Source organism: Fusarium keratoplasticum, chromosome 2 (genome assembly GCF_025433545.1).
Source record: "Fusarium keratoplasticum isolate Fu6.1 chromosome 2, whole genome shotgun sequence".
In the NCBI taxonomy this organism is placed as follows: domain Eukaryota; kingdom Fungi; phylum Ascomycota; class Sordariomycetes; order Hypocreales; family Nectriaceae; genus Fusarium; species Fusarium keratoplasticum.
Genome location: NC_070530.1, coordinates 74,402 through 101,171, shown reverse-complemented (window position 1 = coordinate 101,171; position 26,770 = coordinate 74,402). Strand labels below are relative to the sequence as shown.

The window sequence follows — 26,770 nt, the reverse complement described above, 5'->3', positions numbered from 1 at the left end:
CAGATACCACCTCACGGAGCACAAAAAAGAATAACACAGTAAACACAAACTTTGATCAACACTCTACACGTTGCTTTGTGCGGCGCGCCTCACCGATGTTTTAGGAGAAGTCCCCCCCTGTCGACACGCCCCTGGCGCACCGCTGAGCCGGTGTAGGGCAAGGGTCCATGCCGGGGTCCGGCACGGCGATATCGGGGCGGCCGGGGCGGGAACGAGAGCCGATGGATCCTCCCTCCGTGGGGGAGCATGGGATGGCGTATGTTGTTGCATTCATCGGGCAGGTTGGGCACATTAAACGGTCGCGTTTCATAGAGTTTGGTGTTTATTCGTGGATGTTTTATTGGCTAGTGCCCACGCGGGTTAGAAATAATGAGAGAAGAACGGCAGACATCTCATATTCATAAACGATGGTCCAAAATAGAAAGAATAATGTGATAGTACAAGGTAAGGCTTGAGGGCTCCTTTACTTACTATGTTATTATTCCTATTCTACCTTGGTCATTCCTCTTCGTGGACGATAAGCTAATTAATCCCATTGTATTGGTGTCTCGTTTTTCCTTCACCTGCGTGCTGTCCAGTCATAGATGGCGTGTGAGATGACTCACTGGAAATTGAAACGCTTCATCTCCGTCTCTACAGAGGCGCTCGTCTTGGGGGAGCAATTTCTCGATACTTTTGCGCCTGGGTTACATGTCTTGATAACTCACGGATCGAGATGACACCTTGGTTTGTTTCCTATCTGGGCTGAGCAGGGATGGCATATCGCCACCGTCCCGAGAGGTCCGCAACCCAACAACCCCAATCAATTCTTTGTGGTAGCAATCAAGTCCCTTATTGCACGAAATTTCACTCTAAATTGGCAGGACAGGCGCCTCTCTAACGGTAAAGTGGCGGTTATAGATGCTTCTTCGTCAATCTTTGCTTTTCACCATGGGAACATTGTCAATGATCTCTGTTAGGTGAACGGCTCTACAGGAGAGGTATATTGTCCCGAATTATTGGCCCTTAACTCTGTTAGATGAAGCGTGGCTCAGAGCGACTGGAAGCATGGGCAGCCCAAGAATGACTTGAGGTAGAGGAGGCGGGCAAGCGACAAGCCACACACGGACAGCAACGCGAATTAATTTGTCCTTGAGTGCACAGCTCTGCCTACTCTACCAGTAGTCGGGGTGGGCTGAAGTTGGAAGACCTTGTCGCTGCCTTAATCGGATCCATGTTGTCAAAACTGTACTCCAGTTGCAAAAGCTGGATATCGCCTTTTTTGCCTTCTTGGGGTATGCCTGGACGGGCTGGAAGTTAATTGCTCGCATACGGCCTGACATCGATAGAGCCTTTCATTGCACCACTTATTGCCCACGACCTGCATCAAGGCTGTACAACTCGATGGTGTGGGTGAGGCGGAACTTGAGTGCTTGGTGCTAAAGGCCAAGTCCAGCTGCAACTGAGAGTGTTGAGCGTCACGCCGATATCTTCTTAGCTCCCCGCCATATCCGGCCACTTGTTCAAGGGATAAAATGGTCGAAGTGGCAAAGACACCGAGATAGTGCTTGTCACTGCTTTCGTCATGCTCTGAACAACATCTTAGACGTTGCAGCCGTAAATGGCTCTACGGGGAGAAGTGATCTAGCTCGTTGCCGAGCTGGTCGTTGTGGCATTGATGGCGACGCTGCAAGAGGTGCCCATACTCTGTAGTTCCTTCGGAGAAGGTCGCGGTGTTTCCTGTTCCAATACTAGAGACAGCCTGTCAGCACCTTGCGTCCATGCAGCCGCCTCCTCCGTGAGTTGTGTGTATTATGGCCAGCCAGGGAGAGATCACTTTGTGTTGGTCTCAATGCTGCCTGAAGTCGATGGATATTGACAATGGGGGGCCCTATAGTGCTGTTCGCAACGGTATCTGGATGGAAAGGAGATGGCTCGTACGGTGGATGGATGCCAGTTTGCAGGCTCGCCTTCCACCCAAAGATGAGACTGATTTCGGCGTCCAAGAACCTCAGATTGCAGGGGTCGCAAAGCCATAGTCCACCGGCCCGGGTTCACTGACTGTGGTTGTCATCATCGGGTGGCCTGGCTTGAGGGCCCATTTTCTGAGTCGATGAAGGTTGGCTGTTGTCGTTACGCGGAGTGATCATACGAATCCATTATCTCTATCCTAGTTTCTATTACCGCGTTCCCTAAGCTCGTACTGGTGGCTTTAACCAAGCTGGTCAATGAGATGAGTGGCACGAGATGAGTGGTCTCTGTGAGAGCGGATCTAGCCTCTACCATGATACTTGTCTTAGACATCGTTTCCCCCGAGGATGCGGTGTCGCTTTCTGTAGATTGGAGTTTTCCTTGGAGCTTCATTGGTCTTGGCGCCGTCTCCCGTGGACCTGAAGGTGACCAAGATACTCGCCTTAGGTCCAGTGGTGGTCATTATCTCCTTGGTATTAGAAGTGGGCTTGGCTTTATTGGAGCGACCAAAAGAGAGCAAAAAGTATTGACTTGCCATCTCAGGTCTGACATTTCGTGGTCCTCCAATACAAAAGTCTCATGCTCGATGATGTGCGTTCTGATAGCTTCCTGAGCGGGGGTGCCTCGCTCTTTGGTATCTAGCCTGCTCTTGTTTAATGTTATAGGATTAGTAGGGACAAAGTGGCAATACCAGACAAGCCAGATGAAGCAATTTGAACTGAATGAGGCGGTTAACGCGTGGCCATTTTAGTCTTCAATGACCGTCAGGAATATGGGTGGGAAACTGTCAACACTGGGTCGCCCGATGTATCAATGAGGGTAAGGACAGTTGATCCTATATCTTCTCCGTGTAATCCGAGACCACTGTACCAGCAAGGGCAGGCCAAGTTGCCATGTCTTTGGATAAGACTAATCCACCAGTGATGCCAGACATTTCCTTGGCAGGATCGCTTCGGTAGCAGCCTCGAGGGGCTCCCCTAGCCCGTTAGAAGTAGAGGCTGCACACACTGAGATTCAGGGTGCCTCAAACAGCATCTACACCTCTAGCTAACCTGTCAAGCCTCAGCCTTTCGAGGCAATAATATCGCTTAATTTCATTGTCATAAATCCAGTTGAGATCCTTGAAAAGAACATGGACCGATTCCCAGCCGAGAGCACCGAGATCCCGTAGGCGTTTCTCAAAATCATCAATCGCGAGCGGGTAGATGATGTCTCTGCCTATGGAAACAGCCCTCTTCTCGGTGCGCTTGAACCTAGCCTCTAGCTCCTCGCTCTTCCAGTCGTGTAACCACACACTTGCCAGAGCCTTGTCGCCGTTCCAGGTCTCTGGCTCGTCGACCCATCCAAACACCGGGGGCTGCTTGTAGCAGCGACCGCTTTGCCTCCTAGACGCTGGTGTGTGGACGAGCGGCTCTTCCTCCCAGACTGCGTCTTGTATCTCGGGAGAGAGCGAGAGGGGCCAATACGCGGTCAAAATCTCCGTGTTGGGAGTCGATATGGATCCAAAGTCATGGTTCTCGAAGAGTATGATCTGAGTGTGTGGTTGGGTCGAGTTAACTCCCAAGTTGTCCATCAGCTGTTGGTATTCGGGGGAAGCTTTGAACTCCTGGTACGCTTCGGGCGAGTTCCAGCCGAGACTCAGGATGTAGTCTTGGGGAGACTCTGTGATACGCCCGTAGGTGGGCATGCGGATGGAGTGGCTCCAGGTGTAGAGCGGGTCAAAGATGAACTCATCAATAGGACTGGGTTCTGCTTGGAACTTAGTCCACGTGCAAAATCCGGGCCATTCAGAAGTCCTTTGGGCACACATGGCGGTTGGTGGTCAAGATGGGCAGGATGCGCTGTGGGGGGATGAATTTGGAGAGCAAGAGTTTCATGTTGGCTCTGGCAGCGGGCGGATGGAGCCTTTATGCTTGGGTTTAACGACAACCAACAGCTGTCGAAGTGGGATTGGTCGAGGGAACAACGGATGGATTAAATTGATCGCTTTCTCATAGGCTAGGAAGATGCCTGCATGACGGATGTGCTACATGTATTGGTTGCATAGATCTAACGTATGTCTATTGCCAGCCCATCTAACTCCATTGAACGTGCATCCATCCCTTGACGTTCGTCTCCCAGCTCTTGATAAGCTTCCCAGTGGCACTGTCTCCCACAACCTCCAGCACATCGTCGGCATCCTCAAAGATCCATCTTCTCACCGATGGTTCAAAGTCCCTGCCAATGACCTGGCCCTTCAGCTTGTCCACACAGTCTTTGCCCTCCTTGAGAGCGGCTGTTGACGCAGTGACAAGGTCCTTGATCTGCGCTATGACATCCTTGGGCAGGTTGCTCTTGCCAGAGCGGTCGCGCTCCTTTTCGCGGTCATTGAACGAAATGATCCAGTTGGCGCTATTCTTGATTGCGCCGGCCGTGTCGCGGAGGATGGCGAGGGAGTGAAGCGTGCTCAGGGCAGTGACTTGATTCGAAACGTCGGATGGAGCCGTTATGTCGAGCCTGAGGGTGTCGAGAGCGATACTGAGAGTGTCCGTAATCTGTGCAAACTCCTCAGGGATAATCTTTGTTTTGCCGATGTTGGTGACAAAGGGAATGAGGGTGCTCAAAAGGCTAATGACCTCAAAGTAGGTCGCCTCCTGGGGTGTGACATCCTTCTTGGGTCCCTGGAGGAACTTGGTGAATGAGTTGCTCAGCTGGCTCAGCGTTTCGAGCACAAAGATCTGGTCGGGTATCGCGGCTGCCGCTGAAGCCTTGTAAATTGCTGGAGGCTTGTAGCTGAGTGTTTCGTGGAATGCCTCGGCAAGAAGCGATAAATGAGCACGGCGGTTCTGGACATGTTAGCGAGCACCTAGGTTTGGATGTTTGGGACGCACAGATAATGCTGGACCAACTCGAAGGCGAGAGTACACAGGCGGTTGAGAGCTACAATCCCACGAGGGGAAAGACCCATAGTCGATGGTCTCGACGAGTTGGGTATCATCAGTCACTTCGACTAGGATCCGTTAGCATTATACTAAATATATAACGTCTGGGAAGACTTACCGAAACGGGGGTCGATGAGAACCTCGGAGAAATTCTCTCCCAGAAGTCTTTCAGTTCTAGTCTCCTCCACTAGACTCATCGCCCGAGTGCAGCTCCATCGTAGATCCTCAATATACTGAGGAATGTCGATAACGCTGCTGTAGCTGCCTGACTCGAAGGCATCAATCAACCGCCTAGGCATGCGAAGCTTCAAAGACACGCTAAAGTGAGATTGAAGAAGCTCCATGAGATCCCAACCCCAGTTATCGGATGGGGAAATCAGGGCCGGGGAAAGGGTAGACAGGCGGTCGTAGAAAATGGGGCCGAGGGAGTCCATGATGGTGCGTTTCACACCAAGCGTCTCCCAGATCTCACGCGCTCGCGGCGATGAGCCCGTGAGGAGGTGTAGCTGCACAAGAAGGAGTGAGATGATTCCATGCTTGGGCGTCAAGGAAAGCTGGTGCTCTAGCAACAAGACAGCACGAAGGAGCGGTGCAAAAGAGACAGGGGAGTTGGATATCTCTGTTGAGGGAGGGAATGCCAGCTGGATGTTGCAGAGGGCAATAATAACTGCCAGCTCTGGCCTAATCTCGCCTTCAACGGATGGATGCTTTTCTGTAAGCTCATTCAAAGACTTGTACACCTCCAGCGCATCCTTGGCAATCGTGTTGAAACAAGGCGCTGGTGAGCTGGCGTTAACCTCCACGTCGGTAACCACACATTTCCTCAGAGGTTTCTCTCCGGGCACGTTGGTGTACATGGAAGGACAAGTAGCGGCGAAGTATTGCAGCTTGTAAGAAAGGGTTCTTATCCTAGCCGACTTGAGTTCGTCTTCCATCTCGTCTGCCAGCTTGGGGACAAAGTCATAGGCGAGATACGACAAAGCAGGTGGGGTGAGCACCTCAACAAAGGTCTTGATATCATCGAAACAAGCAGCATTGATGCCTTGGTCTTTGATGTAGTTGATCAGCTCTTTGAGTCGGAAAGATGCAGGCTCGCCATCGGCAAGGTCGTCTCTGTCATTTGATGCGAGGTTGAAGGCTGCGGCGACACGCGCCAACAAGATGATCCGCTTGTAGATGGGGCGCAAATTAGGTGACTTGACAAACTTCAGAAGAAGTTTCTGAACAGTCTCCTCAATGCTAGGGCGAGTCAGTCAAGGATGGGTATGGAGGGAATGGTTGACTAACTCTGGCTTCACAGTCTTTACCTGGGCAGCTGCATCAATAAAGTGCTTCCAGACCTTCCAGTCCGTTCCCAAAAGGTTTGGTTGGCCGTTTTCGTCCTCTGTCGACAAGCAATCCTTGCATATTTGGTAGATGGCTTCATGGTCTCCATGGCGCTGGTGTTTCGAAATAACTCTCAAGAAGAGCTCCTTTCGGCCCTTGCGGAATTGTACAAGCGGACAAAAGACGGGGCTGGAAACAAGCTTCTCAAAGTCTTCTTCTGAGCCGTGCTTCTCTACAATGTCGTAAAGTAGCAAGATCTCCTCCTCTGTTTGGACACTTCGCGGTTGGGGCTTGGCATCGTCCCCCTCAGAGCTCGCGGCCTGACAGTGTTAATGCCAGACTTATTGGCGTGAGCAGGACAAAAAATACCTGTTCGGATAGCTGTGCAGCACGCTGCATTTGTTTCAATGCAAGCATACCGTATAGCTTCTTCTTCTCGGGTGGCGACTGAGAGCTAGTCTTGATGGATGTCAGCCTGCGACAGGCAGAGGTGCACGAGGGGCATTACCGCCAACAGATGTGTAATGACAATGTTCCAAAACATCAATGTCCGATCCTGGGGGAACGATCTGTCGAGGATAGCCGCGATCTGGGTATCAAGTCAGCCGCTGGGTCAGCCGACGATGGGCCCTGTCATACCTGTTGGGCACTGATCAAGTCCCAATGCAGCAGACAAGACTCCAAGCACTGGCTGGCGCCAATCCTATCCTTGGGCGAAGCCTTGACGAGGCGTGCCCTCAAAGGACCCAGAGTCTGAGAGAACTCATCCTCGGTCGTTAGGCCCTGCGTTGCCCACTCAAGAAGATCGATGCCGTCCACGTCCTTCACAACGGTCCCTTCCTTGACGAACTTGTCGATAGCCGTCACGGCAGCAAACTTGGCACTGGGGTCATCGAGCTGGCTTTCGGCACATATTTTGACAATCTATCCATACTTAGTCTCCTGCAATACCGACGGGAAAGCCGAGCTGCGCACCTCATAATACTGATCATTAAACGTTCGAGCTCGTTTCTCAGCCAGGCGGATCACGACAGCCCAGTTGCCATCGTTAAAGGCGGACTGGAGCTGGAGATCGACGCCGTTTTTGAGGACCGGCCGCTGTTGGCGATTCATGAGTGCGCCAAGCTTCACACCCTTTTCTACGCTCAGATTGGCCTAACGAGGGTGAGAATGAGTCCAGGGACAAGCGTGAGATTGTCGAGAGCTTTGGAGGGGCACAAATTGAACTTGAGAACGTGGGGCAGAAGGAAGCAGCGGTGTGGCGGTGCGGATGTGGTGTGTGTGGCTGGTGGGAGATATGCCCCACTTGTGCTGGTCGTCACATGACCACCATGGCCCTGAGTTCGGTCTCACAAACCGATGGCAAGCCCCTGTAACTTGGTCAAAGCACAATAGCAAAGAGTCCCAATGACGCTTCATCTAGAACCCAGTTTCAATGAGGGGGGGGGAAATTGTATGGCAGCCGAATCCGGCCATTGAGGCCAACACGATCGTCAAGAAACCGAGCCACCTGAACGTCGCTCAACACCCAATAGAACCCCTTTAGCCGACGGTACCGACCACGGTCAGGGCAGCCATCCTGGTTCACGAAAGAGGCGAATAAAAACCTAGCATGGTCAAACAAGACAAGCCCGTCGAGCTCTATGAGGTCATCGTGAGTGTCCGCTCGGGCTGCTTAGAAAAGACCCCGAGTCACTTCGTCTGTCCGAGGTGCACACCCTCCGAGTTGCTCCCTCAACAGAATTTTGCCGCCGAGGTTCATGAGAAAAACTGAGTACAAACTTGCGGCTCTGCTCCGCCCTAAAAACGCCTCTTGACACACATGCCGAGGGCTCCACGTTACCTGCTCCCATCACATGGCACGTCGGTATGACGGAGTGGTGGACATGACATCGTATTGGGTCAGCAAATAGGGCTGAGAACCGAATACATTCTCACTGCTGGTGATGCGTCAGCTCAGGCCGAGGGAAGAATGTGAGACATCGGAGCTTCCGGTCTTGGGCTGTCCGAGCCACTCGGGGTTTACAACCAGCCTGGATCCGAACGATACAAGCATTCTTCTCAGCCTCAAGAACAAAGGAGCACTACTGCTTTGTCAAACATGAGCCGTTACGAAGGAGTGCAATGGGAGGCAGCATCGACACTCTGAAACAAGCTACAGCCATGGAAGGTCTTCATCGACGGCAGCCATTGTTCACCATGCCTCCAATGAGGTTGTCCGATCGTGATGATTTGCCTGACGAGGACTTGAACCGTCGGTGTGCTTAACATCCAGGCACTATCCACCTCAGACATCCCAAGGTAACCTGGAAGGGGTCACGTGCAGGTTCTGTTCAACATCGTCCATACCTTGGGAGGGACAGAGGCGGCTGCGCCATCCAGCCTCGACTTGTACAACGATCAAGAGCCTCATTTTCAATCCTTCGCTTACAGGGAAGAATGGTTGAGGCCTGTGTGCGCTTGTCTGGCGATCCAGCAGGTATAAAGAATCGCCAATCGGATTATGGAACCTCTCAAACACTCACAACTTGGCTTCGAACAAAGCACTGCTGTATTCAACTTGGTACTCTTGCCTCTTCTCTATTACTAGATGGCCCTTCAACAAACGCCTCAACCCCCGATGACGATATCTCGCTCAGTGTCACCTGCGACTGCTGTCACAGAACAACGGACGCCGCCAGAACCAACAGACGCTTCTTCAACAGCCACAGCCAAGCATGAAAGCACTGAAGATGTCACCCCGGCAGATGCCCACAATACGTCAGTCCCGGGCGACAGGGACAAGTCTCAAGAACAGGCCGAGTCCCCGCCGGAGCTAGTTACCCCTCTTAAGAAGCACGTCCTATACTCCATCATCATCATCGCCATCACCGGCCTCTTCGCTCTCTCTGCCGCCTGCTGGCTGGTTGCGTTCATACAAACCAAGGTTGACGGGGGCTATATTAAAGCTGTCCGAATCGGCGGGAACGTCAGCTCGACGTGGGCGAAACTGATCGATGCCGCCGCTTCCATGCTAGTGGCTCCTGCGATACTCGCAATTACCAACTGGCACATGTTCAAGCTCGCTCGCCTCTCTGCGGTCAACGAGCATGACAAACGGGACTCGAAAGCAAGCCTTAACGTTCTTGTGGAAGTTGCCGGCACTGACTGGGGATCGACCAGCCCCCTCAAGTTCTGGACGTTTCTTCAATCACAAAAACCTCGGATTATTTGCTTGGGCGTAATCTCCGTCTTTTCAGCTTTGAGCTTCTCTCTTCTAAGCAACGTTACCGCATACGAGGAAGCCGGAAGCGTAAATACGACAACAACTCTGGAAGCCATGCAGGGGATGCAAGATTACTTCAAACAACCTCTACGCCTGGAAATCAAGGGCAGCGAGCGCTTGCAGATTCTCAATGACCTTGAGAACCAGCTCCAACGCCTGCAAGCAACAGATCTGGAGCCAAAATCCGAAGGCTTCCTTGGCATCAACATCTCGAGCCGAGCACGCCTAGAGATGCGCCCGACAATCGAACAGCTATTCAACGTGCCTGCCTACAGGATATCGGCATCATGCAAACAATCCAGCCTCTCGGCAGTGTCAATTGGTTCTCCAGACAAGAACGATTCGCACGTCAGGTTCAATCTTGAGAAAGTTGCCTCATCCTCTGAGTCTGGGCCTACACAATTTCGAGCAGACTTTGGCATAGTCGAGGAACTTCTTGCAAGGCAGGGGATGGAAGCTGCGAGAACAAACGGCTCATCAGTCAGGTACCCCCTCATCGCATTCAGCGGAACAGCGACTTGGATCGGAGGATTCAGTTATACTGGGGATGAAACTGTCCACTTGACGGAAACAACGCGGTACGGCAGCCTAGTCCCATTCAGAGCGAAAGGGGTCGTCCGCAGTCCCTCTTGCGCTGAAGAGGGCGAAATTAGGAGCGAGAGCTACGACTTGACTTTCTGGGGCGTAGTGTGCGGTCTCGACAGATGGTCTGGAACGGCAACGGCCAATCTCAGTGGAACGACCTTGTCACTGACCCAATCCAGGCTAGATGGTGAGAAACTTGAAGCCCAAGATGAAACACCAATACTCTTCCTAGGACAAAAATTTGATACGTTCGAAAGTGGCCGTGTTGGGAGATCGCCAGGCATTGGCGGTTACCTCTTGCGAGCAGCTCGCAGGACATACCAGGAGGCGGACCGACCTGCCTGGGGCATCGAAACACTCGTTGATGCATTCGTCTGGTACGAGGCGGCAGTGAGGGAAGCAATCCAAGGCGACAAGAATGATGCCAAGATCGAGCGTCTCGTCTCCCAGGTCGAAGTTTTGGAGAAGAAGCCGGACACGTATACCATGACCTTTGTCCCATGGATGCTCCTCTTTGGCCTTGTCGCTCTAGGCGTCGCCTGCGCTCTAACAGTTGCTATATCGCTTGACTCGCTGGGGGTGCCGTCTTTCAGGAGCGGGAGGGTTCTAGACGCGGTGAGGTTGACGGCCGACCTGGGCAGGACGCTGGGCAGGACTGCTTTCGAAGAGACTTACTGGATGAGCCGCCAGGAGCTGAATGATTGCGCTGAAGGTGCCAAATTTAAGTATGAGCCCGACAGACGGCTGGACATGAACCGAGAATCGTATGTGATGGGGGTTCGTCTGCGACTGGTGTCTGTCAGACAAGGTGGCGAAAGGTAGGTTTCGCAAGGCAGCACACGGTTCGGTATCTTGTAATGATATGTATGACGGGGATGGATGTAGTATCATCAGGTTATCCTAATTCGTCGAGGTTATCATCCATGTTTCTCTGCCTGGCACGCGGGTAATCAAATAAACGAGACGCCAGAGTATCAAGAGGGTTACCTAACTCCTCATAAGTAAAATAAATTAATTTATAAAAATATTATAACATACTATAATAATCTAGAAGATTTTTATCTATTTTTATTATATTTTATTACATTTCTTAACTATATTTAGTGGAGAATACTACAATATGTCTATCCTTCTGTCTTGCTTTTTCCTTAACCCAGGTGCCTGGCTTGCTTGAACAGACTGATGGACAAGGTTAGACGCAGATATATCTGATACGGGCAAGGAGAGAATGTGACGCGCTGTCATGGTTACACGGCAGGAACATTTGCCAGCTGCACCTGAGTTTAGCTACTTTGTATTCCGTTGAATGCCTTGTCGCTCTCAGTGGCTGTGCTTCCTGCAGCTCTCGGCCATTCACACGAGGCTCCGAGACTTAGCGGAGGAGACGAGGCTCACTCACTCCCGTCGCAAATGCGAGCCAGTTAGCCTCTTCAATGATGGAAATATTGTTATTACTGTCTCAAAACTCTTCGGCTTCGTCGCGAGGAAGAAATGACATCGCAAGAGGTTGCGGGTTACGGCAGGCCAGTGTCGCCTCTGTCCGTCGACGAGCTGGCATCGCCACCTCCAACAGTAGCCAACGAGGCAAAGACACAGGCGACAGTCATGGATAACCTGTTACCCAAAGATGCCGTGGACGGAGAGGGAGAACAGACTGAGATGCCAACCTATCGCCGGACTAGCAAGACCGTCCTCGTCGACATCGTGGTGGTCGCTATCATGGCCTCAGTCGCCATGTGCGTCTCTTTCGGTCTCATCTTCCACATAAAACTCAACACTCGCAAGGGATTTACACAGTCTGAACCCATCGGGGGCCGCTTCTCTTCCATCTGGGCCAAGCTCATCGACGTTGCCTGCTCCATCTTGATAGCCCCAGGGCTACTCGCCCTGGCCAACTGGTACATCTTCAAGCTAGTGCGCCTCTGTGCAATCAGCCAGGGAACAGTTGGGGACCGTTCCGTGAACCTCAAGGCCCTCACGGAGCTCGCCGACACAGATTGGGGGTCGTACAGTCCCTTCAAGCACTGGACCTTTGTGCGGACGCGCGATCCCCGACTCATCTGCCTCGCTACCGTGGCCCTCCTTTCTGCCTTGAGCTTTTCATTCCTAACGAATGTCACGGCGTACGAAGCTATCGGATTCAACATCGCCAACGTGACACAAAAAGTCGAGACGCTGTATGGGCCGAAGGATGATGCACCTTCAAAGGTGATCTCAGACATTCTCGACTCTGGTCAAGACATCGAACTCTCAGCACAGCTCACCAGGAGCCTGCACAATATTACCCCCGAGATTGGAACTACAAACACCAGTCATCAAGCCGTCCTCAATGTGTCGAGCCAGTCTCTGTCTAGGGTCTCAAAGTCAGCGAAGAGACTCTTCAATGTGCCCGCATATCAGCTTGCAGTGTCCTGCAAGCCCGCCGATATACGAGGTTTCCAGGTCCAGTTGGATTCCAGAGAGGAGAGCCATGCCGAGTTCCATATAAGGATCAAGATCGCGTCAAAGTTGGCCGATTTTAAAGGCAGGGGCAGGAACATGGCCCCTTCGCTGAAGGGGTAGTCAGACATTGGAGTAGCGCGCCCTCTTGTAGCCTTTAAAGATGAAAAGATCTGGATCGGGTGGTTCTACTACACCAATGAAAAAGACACCGCCACGTATCTCACGGACTACGGGCCATTGGACACCTACCGCTACTCCCCTGAGAAGGACGACCAAGTTTTGGACTGGACGATATGCGGAGTGACTTGCGAGCTAAGCATAACCATGGGCACGGCAACAGTCAACCGCAAGGATTGGTCCATCTCAGAGGTCCGCCTTGATGAACAAGCTCGCAGGTTCGAGGAGCGTCGTCCCCTATTGTACAGTCTTCAAAACAAGTGGGAGATCGCATCACCAGCTTTCTACAAAACGCCTGGTCTAGGTGGGCACCTTGCTGATGCCGTTTCCGTTTCGGGATCTGGCATCCAGATGTCAAATATCCACTTCATCGTCAAGGCCTTTGCGTGGCTCGAGGCCAAGATGAGGGATGTGGCGTATAACATGGCGGAGAGGGAAAGCGGTAGGAACATGGAGGTTGAAGTCATGGTTGAGGGGAACGGCGAGCAACTGTACACCATGACTTTTGTCCCCTGGATCCTGCTAACGGGCCTCTTGGCTCTTGGGACAGCAGGCCTGCTGGCCATCGGACTGGCGCTCGATTTCCTGCGTACGCCGTCACTGCGCAGCGGAAGAATGCTGAGTCCGGTTCGACTGATGATGGACGTAGGTGCTGTGGTGGACAAGCATGTCTTTGAGCAAGCCTTGACGTGGGATGGAGATGAGCTAGATGCTTGGGTTGAGACTGTAGAGCTTCAGTACGAGCCCGCAGAAGGTCACGGAGAAGCCAGCGTGACGGAGGATGGCGACTATGATTGCTGTATGAGACTGCGTCAAATCCCTCGATCCAATGCTAGGGACTGAAGGGTCTCGCTTGGATCCCAGTATGGCGTTCGGTTGTGCTCATTTTGCAACTCCCCAGCCTGAATTCAATCTATCCGCCATATATCAATATCGTACAATGTTGGTGGTGTTTGCTTCCGTATAATACAGTTCTCGGGGTCGAGTATTCGATCGTTTAGCACGTATCCGTCTCGTCTCGAGTCGATCGTCCTAGAACCAGCCGCCGCCCTCCTTCCTCCGTTTATCAGTCTGCGGCAAACGTCAGTCGTCATTCAAGCTCGATATCACCGATCCCTCGGCGTCAATTGACTCCGACGTACCCATGCTTGCTTGCAGTCGCGATACGCCCTGTAAAGCCGTCAGCTCATTGATCCTCCCAACCACGATTCGACATACTGGAAGTACTCTCCACACATTGACTTATCCCCTCCGTTCCTGAACAAGCACCGATAACTCCTCTGCGCAGCCTCCTGGCACGGGTCGTAGTACTCGCTCTTCGATTTCCTATCCACGTTCAGCTGGCCGGCTCTCGTCGGGTGGCAGCGCACGGCGGTCGCTCACGTCTCAAACTTGCGGCGCTTATCGTCGCTCCAGGCATCCGATCCGGCCTCGGTCGGCTTGGGAGCCTCGGAGGCCTCTTGTTTGGTGTCTTGCGGTGTTGAGGACATGGCGATGACGTTTTTTGGAGACGATGGAGCTGGGATGTCGCGGCTGCTCGACCGTCAGAGTGAATAGTGGGGGTGGATCAGCGGTGCCAATCTTCTGATGATGGTGCTAATCCTGACCATTGACACTAGGCTTACACCAAGATACCCTGTGCCAAACTGCCGAGAGCATCATTCCCACAATGTTACATCTATTTTTAATGTCAACCTGTGTCTCCCATATGACTAGGGCAATTTAAGTTTAAATGGCTAGATTTCAGTCCGTGTGGATGAATTGAGTCGTGAGTGGCACTCGACATTCGCCCATTCAAGTCCCCGGCGCCGTACGAGAATCGTCCACCATATTGTTGGCCCGAGCCATGTGGGTGCGGTAAGTTAGACATTAAGGAAGAGGTATCCATATTTAGACTATACATGTAGGTAGAAACAGTACCTAGGTATTGATCCTTGGGTTCCTACCGAGACAGTTGACTGCCTCCGACAGGCATTTCTTGCTAGCCTCGGGCAATACCAAGCAACCCCCGAAATGAGGTTATGGCTGGGGTAATGAGCCAGCCCGTCGGTAGGGTCTAGAGTTTTGCCCAACTTCTGGTTTCAAGGTCCTTTGTGGGCCGACCCGGGTTGAAGACATTGTCAGGTGGAGAGTTTGGCTGGGGCGGCACATCCGTTAAACCACAAGTGTCCCAAGGGAGGCTAATGGAGAACAGAAATCTCCGGAAGAACAAAAGGTTAAAGGTCCCCTTGAGTTTTATTTTCAACTTAAGGACGATATGATGTCCAAAGCCCCCCTCCATTTCCCTGGAGCAGAGCCCGCCGTGACTTGACACCTCCAGGATTCGAGAATCTCGCGCTTACATCGACACTCTTCTCGTGCGGTTCAAGACTGGCAGTACACAAACCAGAGGCTCAAAAATGCCTAGCTGAGGCTGATCCAGGAGAAGCAGCCCACTTGCGTCCTCGAGAGTGTTGAATGGTGTTGTGTCCGAGTGCCTGTCCGGAGGTAGCCAACGAAAGGGGCCGATGGGATAGAATGAGCAATCATAGATCAAAGGAAAAGCCAAGATCAAGGCATCGAAGAATGACAAGGGAGGCGAACTTTAGTTCCGGGAGGTCTCGGGGGAAGTGAATAGACAAGAATCGCCGTGACGGGCTGTCAGTGAAACTCGGGTCAGCAGTATAGGCTATTCGACATGGAGCGCTACTTTAGATTTGGTATAGGTAGTGAACAACGGCTATCGCCGTTCTGGAATAACTGCTGTCTTCTGGGCTGTGGCAGCGTGGATATCGACTGGCATGGATGCGAAAGCTCCTTGTTCGTCGCCCTCTTGATCCGGGCAGCGCCAAGTCTAGCAGAAAGGCCATCTCCTGAAGACCGTGTACAGGCACATTTCTTCTCAGTCAGATCTCGCCAAGTATTCCGATGCTTTGCTTCTTTCGTCAATTCTCGACGCAATGGCTCAGCGCCTCGGGCCTCCTGTCACCACGGCCTTGTCAATCAAAGAGAGGAGGCCTTTGCCGTCTTACAGCCATTAGAAGATACGTCGATCGATCGATGAGAAACACTGGCTGAGTCGGCTTCCAGATGCCATCTTCATCTACCCATTTAGCAATCAAACGTAACGACAGCCGGGCAAAACAACGAGTCTCTTCTTGGTACCTACCTCGGAGCATGTGGAGCGTAGTCACTTGATGCTGACTGAGCTTTCTCGTCGCCGATGTCGCAAGGATGGACAACTTACCTTGGATGATGCTTTCCGATAGGTTGTCATTTCGCAGATATGGGATCCATCACACGTAGGGCGAGTTGACTGCTTCAGGCGTGTCGTACGGTCTATAGTGCGAGGCTCATGTCTAGACTCAGGTTAGAAAGGTGCAGCGATATCATCCTCCAGTGATCTCTTGCAGTGACTTTGGTCAATCGATTTGCCATGAGGGGGATGAAGCAGCCAGTATAGACCACGAGCATAGAGCCCAAGACTGCGATGGAAGACGAGACCCCAATGAACCTTGAAAGCCCGCACACAGCGTGTCCCACCAGCGCCCTGCGGCAAGAACTTTGTGGCATGCTTGAATGGGACTCCTCTGGAGACGTCGCCATCTTCAGAGTTTGTCGGTTTCTGGCAAACAAGTCAGCACGCGGCCAGGTTAGGCGCAAGCAAACAGCAATGAAGTGCGCAAGCACATGCGAGATTATCGCAAGGCGCCTCAGGTCAAACTGAGCCCTTTGTTGCCGCTTTTCCTTTGTCGGTTTGCGGTAACAATCAATTCCCAGTGAAGCATGTCCTTGAAGGCAGTACGCATACGCGTTGATGGTGGGCGAGGGTGACCGACCTGCATCTGAGGGGCTGCCCCGACAACTCGATCACGAGAAGGAAACTTCCCGCCTTTTCATTAGGCACGCAGAACAATTCAAAATACGATGAGCGACAAAGACAAGCATGAAGAACAAACTAACTGTGAGGGAAGGGACGTATCCCATGTGATGTGATTGATGATGACCTTGTAGGTATTCAACTCAGATAATCCCCAGCCATGATGCTTCATTTTAAAGACCCATACAAACAATTTCCAACCCATGTACAAGTATCCATAAACCAAATCATTTCCCAGTTCCAAATCCTTTACAAATTGTACAGAGACCAAAGTTCATCTTCCCCGCCCCAAGTCTTGAAGTGCAGCTAGCCCGCGATCGGTGGTGTGTGTGTGTGAGTGTGTGTTCGATCGGTGTTTTCGCAATCGGGTGTGTTTCGATCGGTCGTGAGTTTTCGGTCGATCGGTAGGTAGGTAGGTAGGCAGGCAGATAGGAGCTGTCGCTATGATTGTTTATGGGTTCTCAGGCTTGTCAGCAATTGGTATTAAGGTCAGAAAAGGGAAAACTCACTCTCTTGGGGCAGGGAATCAGCTGGTTTGCCATCGCCCACCTGAGACTGCTGCAGCTGCTGCATGTGTCGACCGAAGCCATGACCAAAGAACTGCTTTGAGGAGGTTCTGCATGTAGTGAGGCCTTACCACGCTATATAGAGGCCAATCGCACACGCAGTTTAGGCCAGCCAAGATAGGGAACGAATTACCGCCTCCATGCTTACTGACCCAAGCAGCTCCCCGGGCTTCTATCGACACAATTAGCATGCAGGTCAACTGGTGGACTCACAATGATGGCAGGCGTGTGGAGGACGTGAAGAGGACGTGTGGAAGATGTGTGTTGTTGTTTGTTGTTGTTTTTTGGAGGAAGCGACAAGTGTCGCGAGGCTAGAGAAGGTCAGCGTGACAAAAAGAGCAGCCAAGGCGCGTTCATACTTGAATGGGAGCCTGCCATCAAATGCCAAACGTCAAGTGATTGGAGACATGTTGAGCGTAGTGTGATCAAAAGTCGGGTACTGGAAAAGAGGCCAAAAGGTAAGTTCGCGATGAGTCAGGCCTGTGCAAGAGTGAGAGCTTACGGGTTTGTTTGTCTGAAGTGATCATCTCTGCCTCGACAGAAGCGCAGAAGATGAGGGGCGCGTCATGTGGTGGTGGTGGTGGAGGTGGAGGCGAAGATGGAGGCAGAGAGTGGGAGTTGTTTTGGGAGGAAGGCAGGTGCAGATGCCTTTGTTGTTTGAAGAAGAAAAGAGATCATTGAGGAGATGGTTGTTTGTTTGTTTGAAGAGAGAAGAGAAGAAGAGGTTGTTGAAGAGCCAGGATGTTGAGGCTGCTGGATGATGATGAGGGGAAGAAGAGGAGGAGGAGGGGAAGAGAGGAGGGGATGAAATAGGTGTGAGTGGGTCCTGGCTGATCTGACAGCTGATCTGCAGGAACCGCTGGCCCATGCGCGCGAGCGCCCGATTTAACAAAAACGGGCGCAGGGGCGCCGGCATTTTTTTGGGTGGGGCGCGCATTTTTTGGACGCGTTTTTGGAGGACGCGTCTTTTTTTTGTGCGCGCCCCACCCATTTTTGGAAAATCAGGCGAGCGCATTTATTTCCGCGGGCGATTGCCGACGCACGCCTCGTGGATCTGGCTGATCTGCCAAGCCTCACCGCCCGCCCATCGACTGGGGTTGCCTCGCCTACGTCGCACGTCAAAGGTGATGAGGGCATCATAGATGGCAGTTGGAATTGTCAGAGCTGGCAAGGGCGCATGGTAGATTTAATTAAGTAGCGTGTAGCAAACAGTCATGGAATTACATTTATTTCTCCTTCCATTGCCTTTGTGACCTCGCATTCAATGCCTCGCAGTCCTGCTTGACCGTTGGCGAAATGAGACTACCGACGAGAGTCGACTGCCGCTGCGGCGGCGGCTGGCCGTTTGACGCTCCCGCGCCAAGGTGGGGTGGGGTTGCCTAGCGATTTTCAGCGGCCACGGGCCACGCGCCCAACAGGGTCGCGTCGTCCACAGCTGTGCTTGCCGAGCAGCGGCACGCGCGCGAGGCACCACGGCGGCCACGAAATTGGTCAAGCATTCTACAGCGCAAATCCCCTGGGGGGCGACAGACCTCGGGAAGAAATGCACGAAGCAAGGCTTGACATAACTCAGAGAACTGGCCTTCGCGGCTGCTGTAGAAACCCTCTGGGGCTTGAATTTATAACGTGAACTGGGGTTCGACCGTTGTGAGACAGCCGGGGCGTGCCAGGTTAGTTCCCGCGTCTCCAGGGTCCATCGTGATCCCGGAAGTCTCACGCCTGGTGGAGTGGTACCGAACCTTGTCTGGGATCATGTAAGACAATTGGACAGCGTGCAACGTGGACTTTGATGTTAAATATGATGCTCTACTTTTGATTTGATCTCTTCTCCCCTGTGATTAACAGTCAGATGCGAGACGATGAGGAACATCCAGTTTCACCGGGCTCTTTCTCTCCTACTGATGGCTACACATACTAATCTCAGCGTCCTCTTGCCCCTTTGCAGCCAAATTTTGTCACTTTTTTTTATCTTTCCCATTCATCACAACATGTCAAGCATTCCATTTATCAATTGAGGCCGTAATCTCGCCACAGCTTCCTCAACCTGGAAACTGTCTGGACATTTCTGGCTCTAGGGTACCTATGGGGCATTGCATCGTGGCGGACGCTCCTGCACAAGGCACGTGATTGTCACCCTGCCGAGGAAAACCGTCAACAGAGAAGAACGGACTGCCAGTCAATAGGTATCAAGTAGTATGGGAAGAGAAGAGCTGGCCTTCATGGAACACCATAGATTTTATCTCCGCCGTGAATTTACGTAGGTATTTTTCGCTCTGCCCCGATGTGCCTGTTAAGACCCTACCTGATATTCGCTTCAACAATCTAATCACACCGATGCTTCACAATGAGGCCAGAACCCAAAAGACGTCAACGCAGGCCGCGCTCAGTTGAAAATAATATCAATTTGAAATGCAGAAAAGAATATTAAGTATTAAACCAATCTCGACTTCAAAGTACGCCCCCCTGGCTCAGAAAATAAAAGAAAGCAGGCAAGGGAGTGACAAGCTCGTAAACCCTCCACCTATTACCCCAAGCCTTAACCCTGGAGCAAATATTAAATAATGGTTTGGCACTGTCCACTATTGCACCGACATGTGACGCCGGGAATGAGACAGGGGCAGTCCTGATCAACGGTGCACTCCGGTGCCGGCGGACTTCCTCCGAAACCGCAAACGCCATTGACACAGACACACAAGCCTGGAAGAATGCAAACATCGAGTTGTGCGACACACGACGCAGCTCCCGTGCAACTAACCTGATCAACACATACTCCTTGCTGGCATAGTGCGCCAGCGCTGCATTGTTCGTTCGTTTCGCAAGTCTGGACGTTGGGGTCCGGTGTACAGAGCGCGTCAACACAAATACACAGCCCAAGGACGCAAAGAGGATTGACTGAAAGAACGCAGTCATTTGCGTCAAGACACGGGTCGTTCCCTCCCGGTGTAGGAGTGCTGCAGACCCCATTGTCGCAGGTTTCCCCACTGTTGCAGTCAGAATCGACGTTACATGACTGTGGTGCTGGAGGATCGACGCAGAGGCTTGACTCGCAGATCTGACCTCCCGAGCAGTCAGCATCGACGTTACACTGCTGCCCTGGTGTAGGAACACTGCAGACTCCGTTGACGCAGGTTTCCCCTTGGCCGGTACAATCAGAATCAACAGCGCATGATGGAGGATCGACACATGTATTCGATTCGCAGATCTGGCCCCCTGAGCAATCAGCATCAACGCTGCATTGTGGTCCGGTAGAAACAGTGCAAACCCCGTTGACGCATGTTTCCCCTGGGTTGGTGCAGTCGGAATCAACAGCGCACAATGGAGGATCGACACATGTATTCGATTCGCAGATCTGACCTCCTGAGCAATCAGCATCAACGCTGCACTGTGGCCCAGTGGAAACGGTGCAGACTCCATTGACGCATGTTTCCCCTTGGCCGGTACAGTCAGAATCGATGTTGCATGATTGTGCTGGAGGATCGACGCATGTACCCGATTCGCAAATCTGACCTCCCGAGCAATCGGCATCGACGCTGCATTGTGGCCCGGTGGAAACAGTACATTCCCCATTAACGCAGGTTTCTCCTTGGCCGGTACAATCAGAGTCCGTCGTGCATGACTGCTGGGCTGGAGGGTCAACGCATAGATTCGACTCGCAGATCTGACCTCCCGAACAATCGGCATTTGTAGTACATGCTTGTTGTGCCGGAGGGTCGACGCAAATATTTGATTCGCAGATTTGTCCTCCCGTGCAGTCGGCGTTTGTCGTGCATGACTGCTGTGCTGGAGGATCAACGCACACATTCGAGTCACATATCTGACCTCCGGAGCAGTCAGCATTTGTAGTGCATGACTGTTGCGCAGGCGGGTCAACACATAAGTTCGACTCGCATATCTGACCTCCAGAGCAATCAGCATTTGTCGTGCATGTTTGCTGTGCCGGAGGGTCGACGCATATGCTTGACTCGCAGACCTGGCCTCCTGTGCAATCAGAATCTGCAGTACATGCCGTGGGCTGAGCCGCCTCCTGGCATAAAAGATTAACACAGATACAGAGGCCCTGAGCACAAGCTGGATTGACATCCAATAAGCAGTCAGAGTCTGTACTGCATGGAGATTGCGATGGCGGATCAACGCAGACGTTTGAGTCGCAGATCTGGCCCCCCGTGCAGTCCCCATTTGTCGTGCATGCTTGTTGTGCTGGAGGATCAACGCAAACACTTGATTCGCAGATCTGGCCTCCCGTACAATCGGAATCTGTTGTGCATGATGCGGGCTGGGTCGCCTCTTGACACAAAAGATTGACGCAAATGCAGAGTCCCAGAGTACAAGCCTGAACATCAGTGTTCAGCAGACAGTCAGCATCTGTAGTGCATGGAGATTGAGATGGCGGATCAGTGCAGATGTTCGAGCCACAAATCTGGCCCCCTGTGCAATCAGAATCTGCCGTGCAAGCTTGCTGTGCTGGCGGATCAACGCATATGTTGGATTCGCAGACCTGACCTCCCGAGCAGTCAGAATCCGCCGTGCATGCCGTGGGCTGGGCCGTCATCTCCTGGCATAAGAGGTTGACGCAAATGCACAGTCCCAAAACACAAGCCTGAACATCAGTGTTTAGTAGACAGTCAGAGTCTGTAGAGCATGGGAACTGTGATGCCGGATCTGTAGGTTCAACCACATCCGAGGTTGCAGTTGTGACCTGAGTGATAAAACTCGTAGGAATGAGTGTATCTTCGGTAATGGTATCGGGCCCGACTGTCCCAAGAGTAGACGTTGTTGCACCAGGCTCGCCGTCTTCAGTGTTGCCAGGGTCTGTCCTCCGGACACATACCGTGTTGATACAGCCGCACACGTTCAATCCCCCAACAACACAAAGCGAGATGTCGACGATACAATCGCTGTCCACGGAACAAGGTGTCAGAGAAGTCGTGTCAGTAGGGGATACTGCCGAAGATGTGGTATCAACACCTCCTGGGGCAGGTCCAGTTCCAGCGTTGGTTGTCTCCGCAGTCGGTTCGAGAGCCCCGGGGTCTGGCTGGCATAGTAAATCCAAGCAGATACAGATCGAAAGTGCACAAAGCCCTCCAGTCACCCCAAAGCAATCGGCATCCACGCTGCAGGGGACGAGGTCGTTTGTCTCCACAGGGAGGTCACTTGTTGTAGATGGCTGGTTGTCACCCGATCCAGTTCCACTTGCTATGGTGTCGGTAGATTGGCCTTGAGATTGCCCCGTTCCGCCTCCACCAGAGGTCGCTCCAGTTTGACCTGCGCTGGTCCCAGGAATAGAAGTCAAGCTTGTGACTTGCTGACAAGTTGACTGAATGCACACACAGCGCCCAGGGGGGCATGCACTGGAGGCCAAGCAATCGGAGTCCGTCACGCAACCGATTTGCACTATGCCGTCGTCTGTGGTAGTGGGACTGGGCTCGGTATCGGTCGCGGTGCCATCAGGGTCGTCGGTATTTGCTTGAGAGTTGCCGGTATTCGTTTGAGAGTTGCCCGTGCCAGTTCCGGTTTGTCCAGCTGAGGCCGCTGTTGAGCCAGTGTTGGTTGCGCCCGTACCCGCAGACCCGGTGCCACCTTGTGTCGCCCCCGTCGAAGGATTCGTGCTGGAGGGGTTACCGGTTGACGGGTTGGCTGATGGATTGCCAGCTGTTGACTGACCAGGTCCTACCGAACCAGAGTCTTCAGTTGAAGACGCCGCCACAGGTCCCACGAGGACGCAGAGGCTATCCAAGCAAAGCTCATCATCCAAGCATTCAATATCCTCAGAACACCCTTGTGGTCGGATATTAGAGCAAACACCGTTTTCACAGATCCCGGTGAACCCTTCTACCGAGCAATCTTCATCCGTGATACATCTGACTCCGATGACGCATATGGAATCGCGGCAGATCTCCTCCTCCAAGCAATCAGAGTTGATGGAGCAGGGAGTACCGCTACCAGGAACGCAGCGCCCTTGGAGGCACGTGTCTTCTGAACTTTGACAGTCTGTATCGACGTCGCAGCTGTCGAATCCTTCAACATTGCCTCTCACCCCAGATGTCGTGGCCGCCGCCGCCGGGTTGGTAGTCCGAGATGGATTGTTTTGTTGCGATGTTGCTTGGGTTCGTGTAGCCGACGCCACGGCTGTGTCTCTGGTCAATGAACTCGGGCCGGTTGCTGCTCCAGTCGTTCCGAGTCCATTGCCATTCGAAGGACCTGTACGTGGGTCTTCTGGGAAGCAGAGGTTGCTACGGCATCGCTCATCTGCTGCACAGTCGGAATCATCGATGCATGGCGTCAATAGGGGACTTTCGCAACGGTTGTTCTTGCAAAAACCTCCGAAACAGTCCGAATCGGTGGTACAAGCGATAACCGGCGGTGTTGAAGTTGGAGAGGCTGTCACTTGACCGCTTACCGACAAGTTGTTGGTCTGTCCCGAAGATTGGGAAGTTCTTGAACCTCCAGAAGGGTTCCCGTTTCCGGAACCTGTATTGCCACCTGGGTTGGCAGTAGTTGGGCCATTGGAACCGTTGTCCCCGTCGTCCCCATTGTCACCGTCATCAGTTCCAGGGCCCAACGACCTCACGCATACTTGATCCTGGCATCTCTCTCCGTTTCCGCAGACAGACGACCCGCAGAGAGCGCTTCCTGGGAGGCAGCCCTGAGTGTCGACGCATACTTGGCCGCTCTGGCATGACGTTCCGGCACAGTTGGTAGGGTCTGTCAAACGGCGGCAGCTTCCATCATAGCAGATTTCCTCTGCGCCGCACGTGACTCCCTCACATCCACCGAAACCCTGCACCCCAACAGGGCGGCAGTTGCCATCCACGCAACTTTGAGACAAGCATTCGGAATCGTCAGAGCAGGGAAGATTTGCTCCTCCCCCGTTGTTTGATCCATTCCCTGAGCCGGTGCCGCCGGTGCCGCCGGTGTTTCCATTTCCAGACCCAGAGCCACCAGGGTTTGATCCGCCTCCAGAGCTTCCGTTAGAGCCGCCCGAACCTCCCCCTGAGCCTCCGCTGGAACCACCGTTGGAACCGCCATTCGAGCCTCCATTCGAGCCTCCGCCCGAGCTGCCATTTGAGTTCCCGCCCGACCCGCCGTTGGAGGCGCCGTTAGAGCCGCCTGAACCTCCGCCCGAGCCTCCGTTGGAACCGCCATTCGAGCCACTCCCTGAGCTGCCATTTGAACCACCGCTTGAGTCGCTGCCGTCCGGGTTCTCCGTTCCTCCTGAGCCGCTGCCTCCAGACTCGGATCCGGCTCCTGATGATGATGAGCCTCCGGGTCCGTTGCCCGATGAACCGTTGCCTGAGGATGAATCTTCCCCAGAGTCATCGCCTGAAGAGCCGCTGCCCTGAACTCTCCCGCTCTGGTCTGAACCGTCATCTCCTGATCCATCTCCAGAAGAGCCACTTCCAGAAGAACCATTTCCAGAAGAACCATTTCCAGAAGAGCCATTTCCAGAAGAGCCCCCATCAGATGAGCCATCATCAGAAGAACTGGTGCCCTGAACTCTCCCACTCTGATCAGGAGACGAATTACCACCTCCCGAATTAGATCCGGAAGAGCCATCACCTGGAGAGCCGCCACCGGAGGAGTCATCTCCAGAAGAGCCGGCACCTGGAGCTCCTCCACTCTGATCCGGAGCAACGCCATCCCCTGAACCAGACCCAGACCCAGAACCAGATCCTGAGCCAGATCCAGAAGAGCCGTCTCCCCTGTCGCCAGAGCCTCCACTCCCGTCAGAGTTGCTTCCTGAGCCACTCCCTCCAGAAGAGGCACCCCCCGATCCTCCATTATTGGCAGACTGGCCGTTGTTGTCCCCAGACCCAGTTCCTTGCGAGCCAGATCCGTTCGAGCCGGGCCCTCCCTGGCCAGATTGGTTCCCATTGTCGGAGGATCCGTCAGGCAAGCCATTGCCATCATTGCTGCCACTGCCGCCAGAGGAGTTACCCCCATCAGCATTTCTGTCTCCGTCTGAGGAGTTGTTGGCTCCATCAGAGCCGCTGCCGTCTGAGCCAGACCCTCCCGGGCCGTTTTGGCTGTCGCCACCAGAACCATCTCCAGACGAGCCAGATTGACTTCCAGAATTGTTGCCTGAGCCAGTCGAGCTGGCGCCCTGGGATCCTGGGCCAGATTGCCCTCCCGAGGCATCACCTGAAGCACCACCACCTGGGCCTGATTGACCTCCCTGGTCACTCTGACCCCCAGTGGCATCTCCGTTGCCGCCTTGGCCGCCGTTGCCGGAAGCGCCTTGACCGCCCCCAGGTTGTCCAGACCCGGATCCATCATTGCCTGTTCCCTGAGCTGAGGAGCCGCCACCTTGACCGCCAGACTGACTCCCATCAGAGCCACCGTTGTCTCCTGCACCTTGGCTGGAGTCGGACGAGCCACTGCCACTGGACTGGCCTCCAGATTGCTGATTGCCCGAGTCATCATCACCGTTGCCCTGACCAGATGATCCGCTACCATCTCCTTGACCTCCGGCCTGGCCTTGACCCGATGAGCTGCTGCCGTCTTGCTCACCAGCACCCCCTTGCCGTTGTCCGGCTCCCCCCTGCCCAGGAAGGCGACCACCAGGGCCTCCAAGACCAACAGCACCACTGCTGCCACAGCCAATCGTCGGGATATCCCATGGGTGCGTCAAGTTGCCGATACAACGTCCGGATACGCACACTTGACTGCTATTGCATGGCTTTCCGTCGCTGCCACACTGTGAGAGGTCGGCGGAGATGTGAATAGGCAGACACTTGTTCTTCCAGCAAAAGTTACCAGGCTCACAACGCTTTTTGGAAGATCCGCAAGTCTTGTTCTGAGCCGCTTCAGAGGTAAAGTTCAGAGACTTGCAGCTTCCCGAGACGCAGAGCTGTCCAGAAGTACAGTTCTTCTTGCCAAGTCCCTCGCCGCAGTTGAAGGGGTCGGTTCCGATGAACACTTGGCGGCACCAACCCTGTTGACATGACGAGCCAAGTGGGCACTGGATACTCTGGTTGCAAGCTTGCACATTTGTTCCCAGAACGAATGGTTGGCAGCTGCCGTCGAGGCACCAGTTTCCAGGGCCGCAGGTCTTGTTCAGGGGTCCGCATGAAGACGGGTCAGATCCAATATCAATCTTCTGACATCTGCCATTGACACAGAGCGATCCCGGACGACAAGGCTTTTGACCATTTCCGCAGTAACGAGAATCAGCGAGGATCTGGATCGGATCGCATTTGCCTTTATTGCACCACTGACCAGGCAGACAAAGCTGGGAGCTGGTGGAATTGCTGCAGTTCTTGTGGTCCACGTCGTTCGATCCAAGATCGAGGGGGTAACATTGCCCGGCAACACAAATCTCTCCGGGTTCACATGGATTGTCCGACTTTCCACACTCCCTTGGATCGAGCCCAATGGTCACATTGGTGCAGCTTCCCCAGGTGCAGACATCAGGGAGGGGACATCCACCGCCATAGAGTCCCTGTCGGGAGAAGAGTGTGTCAGGATGGTTTTGGCGCGGGATGGTAGATGCAGAGGCTGAAATAGCCAAAGCTGCTATTGTCAGCAAGGCTGACCAGCTCATGTGCTGAGCCATGGTGGGCTGTCGATTGAGAGGTGAGTTGTTGGCATTGATCGACCTTGGTGAATGATGATCTGAAAGTCTAGGCGCGGTCACTCCAGCTCTATATATCTCTGAAACCGGGGCTTGACGTCTGAAGTC

At 53.3% G+C, this 26,770-nt stretch overlaps 5 protein-coding genes across 5 annotated transcripts; 1 reads left to right on the top strand and 4 right to left on the bottom strand.

Moving 5' to 3' along the window:
• Nucleotides 1–2,974: 2,974 nt before the first annotated feature.
• On the bottom strand, nucleotides 2,975–3,760 carry NCS57_00194000 (uncharacterized protein; the record flags this gene model as incomplete). The annotated part of the gene is made up of 1 exon (XM_053051987.1): nucleotides 2,975–3,760. The coding sequence occupies one exon, from the start codon at nucleotides 3,758–3,760 to the stop codon at nucleotides 2,975–2,977; it is 786 nt and encodes a 261-aa protein (XP_052917233.1).
• Nucleotides 3,761–4,025: 265 nt separating this feature from the next.
• NCS57_00193900 (uncharacterized protein) lies at nucleotides 4,026–7,310 on the bottom strand (the record flags this gene model as incomplete). Its single annotated transcript, XM_053051986.1, has 8 exons — nucleotides 4,026–4,775; nucleotides 4,821–4,939; nucleotides 4,990–6,110; nucleotides 6,159–6,517; nucleotides 6,567–6,656; nucleotides 6,706–6,786; nucleotides 6,837–7,121; nucleotides 7,173–7,310. 8 exons carry the CDS (start codon nucleotides 7,308–7,310, stop codon nucleotides 4,026–4,028), a joined length of 2,943 nt encoding a protein of 980 aa, XP_052917232.1.
• Nucleotides 7,311–8,817: 1,507 nt separating this feature from the next.
• Nucleotides 8,818–13,509, top strand: NCS57_00193800 (uncharacterized protein; the record flags this gene model as incomplete). The annotated part of the gene is made up of 4 exons (XM_053051985.1): nucleotides 8,818–10,040; nucleotides 10,227–10,811; nucleotides 11,571–12,481; nucleotides 12,641–13,509. The coding sequence occupies 4 exons, from the start codon at nucleotides 8,818–8,820 to the stop codon at nucleotides 13,507–13,509; spliced, it is 3,588 nt and encodes a 1,195-aa protein (XP_052917231.1).
• Nucleotides 13,510–13,698: 189 nt separating this feature from the next.
• NCS57_00193700 (Cytochrome c oxidase-assembly factor COX23, mitochondrial) lies at nucleotides 13,699–14,156 on the bottom strand (the record flags this gene model as incomplete). The annotated part of the gene is made up of 4 exons (XM_053051984.1): nucleotides 13,699–13,737; nucleotides 13,809–13,836; nucleotides 13,885–13,992; nucleotides 14,050–14,156. The coding sequence occupies 4 exons, from the start codon at nucleotides 14,154–14,156 to the stop codon at nucleotides 13,699–13,701; spliced, it is 282 nt and encodes a 93-aa protein (XP_052917230.1).
• Nucleotides 14,157–21,435: 7,279 nt separating this feature from the next.
• Nucleotides 21,436–26,644, bottom strand: NCS57_00193600 (uncharacterized protein; the record flags this gene model as incomplete). The annotated part of the gene is made up of 2 exons (XM_053051983.1): nucleotides 21,436–21,516; nucleotides 21,566–26,644. The coding sequence occupies 2 exons, from the start codon at nucleotides 26,642–26,644 to the stop codon at nucleotides 21,436–21,438; spliced, it is 5,160 nt and encodes a 1,719-aa protein (XP_052917229.1).
• Nucleotides 26,645–26,770: the final 126 nt, after the last annotated feature.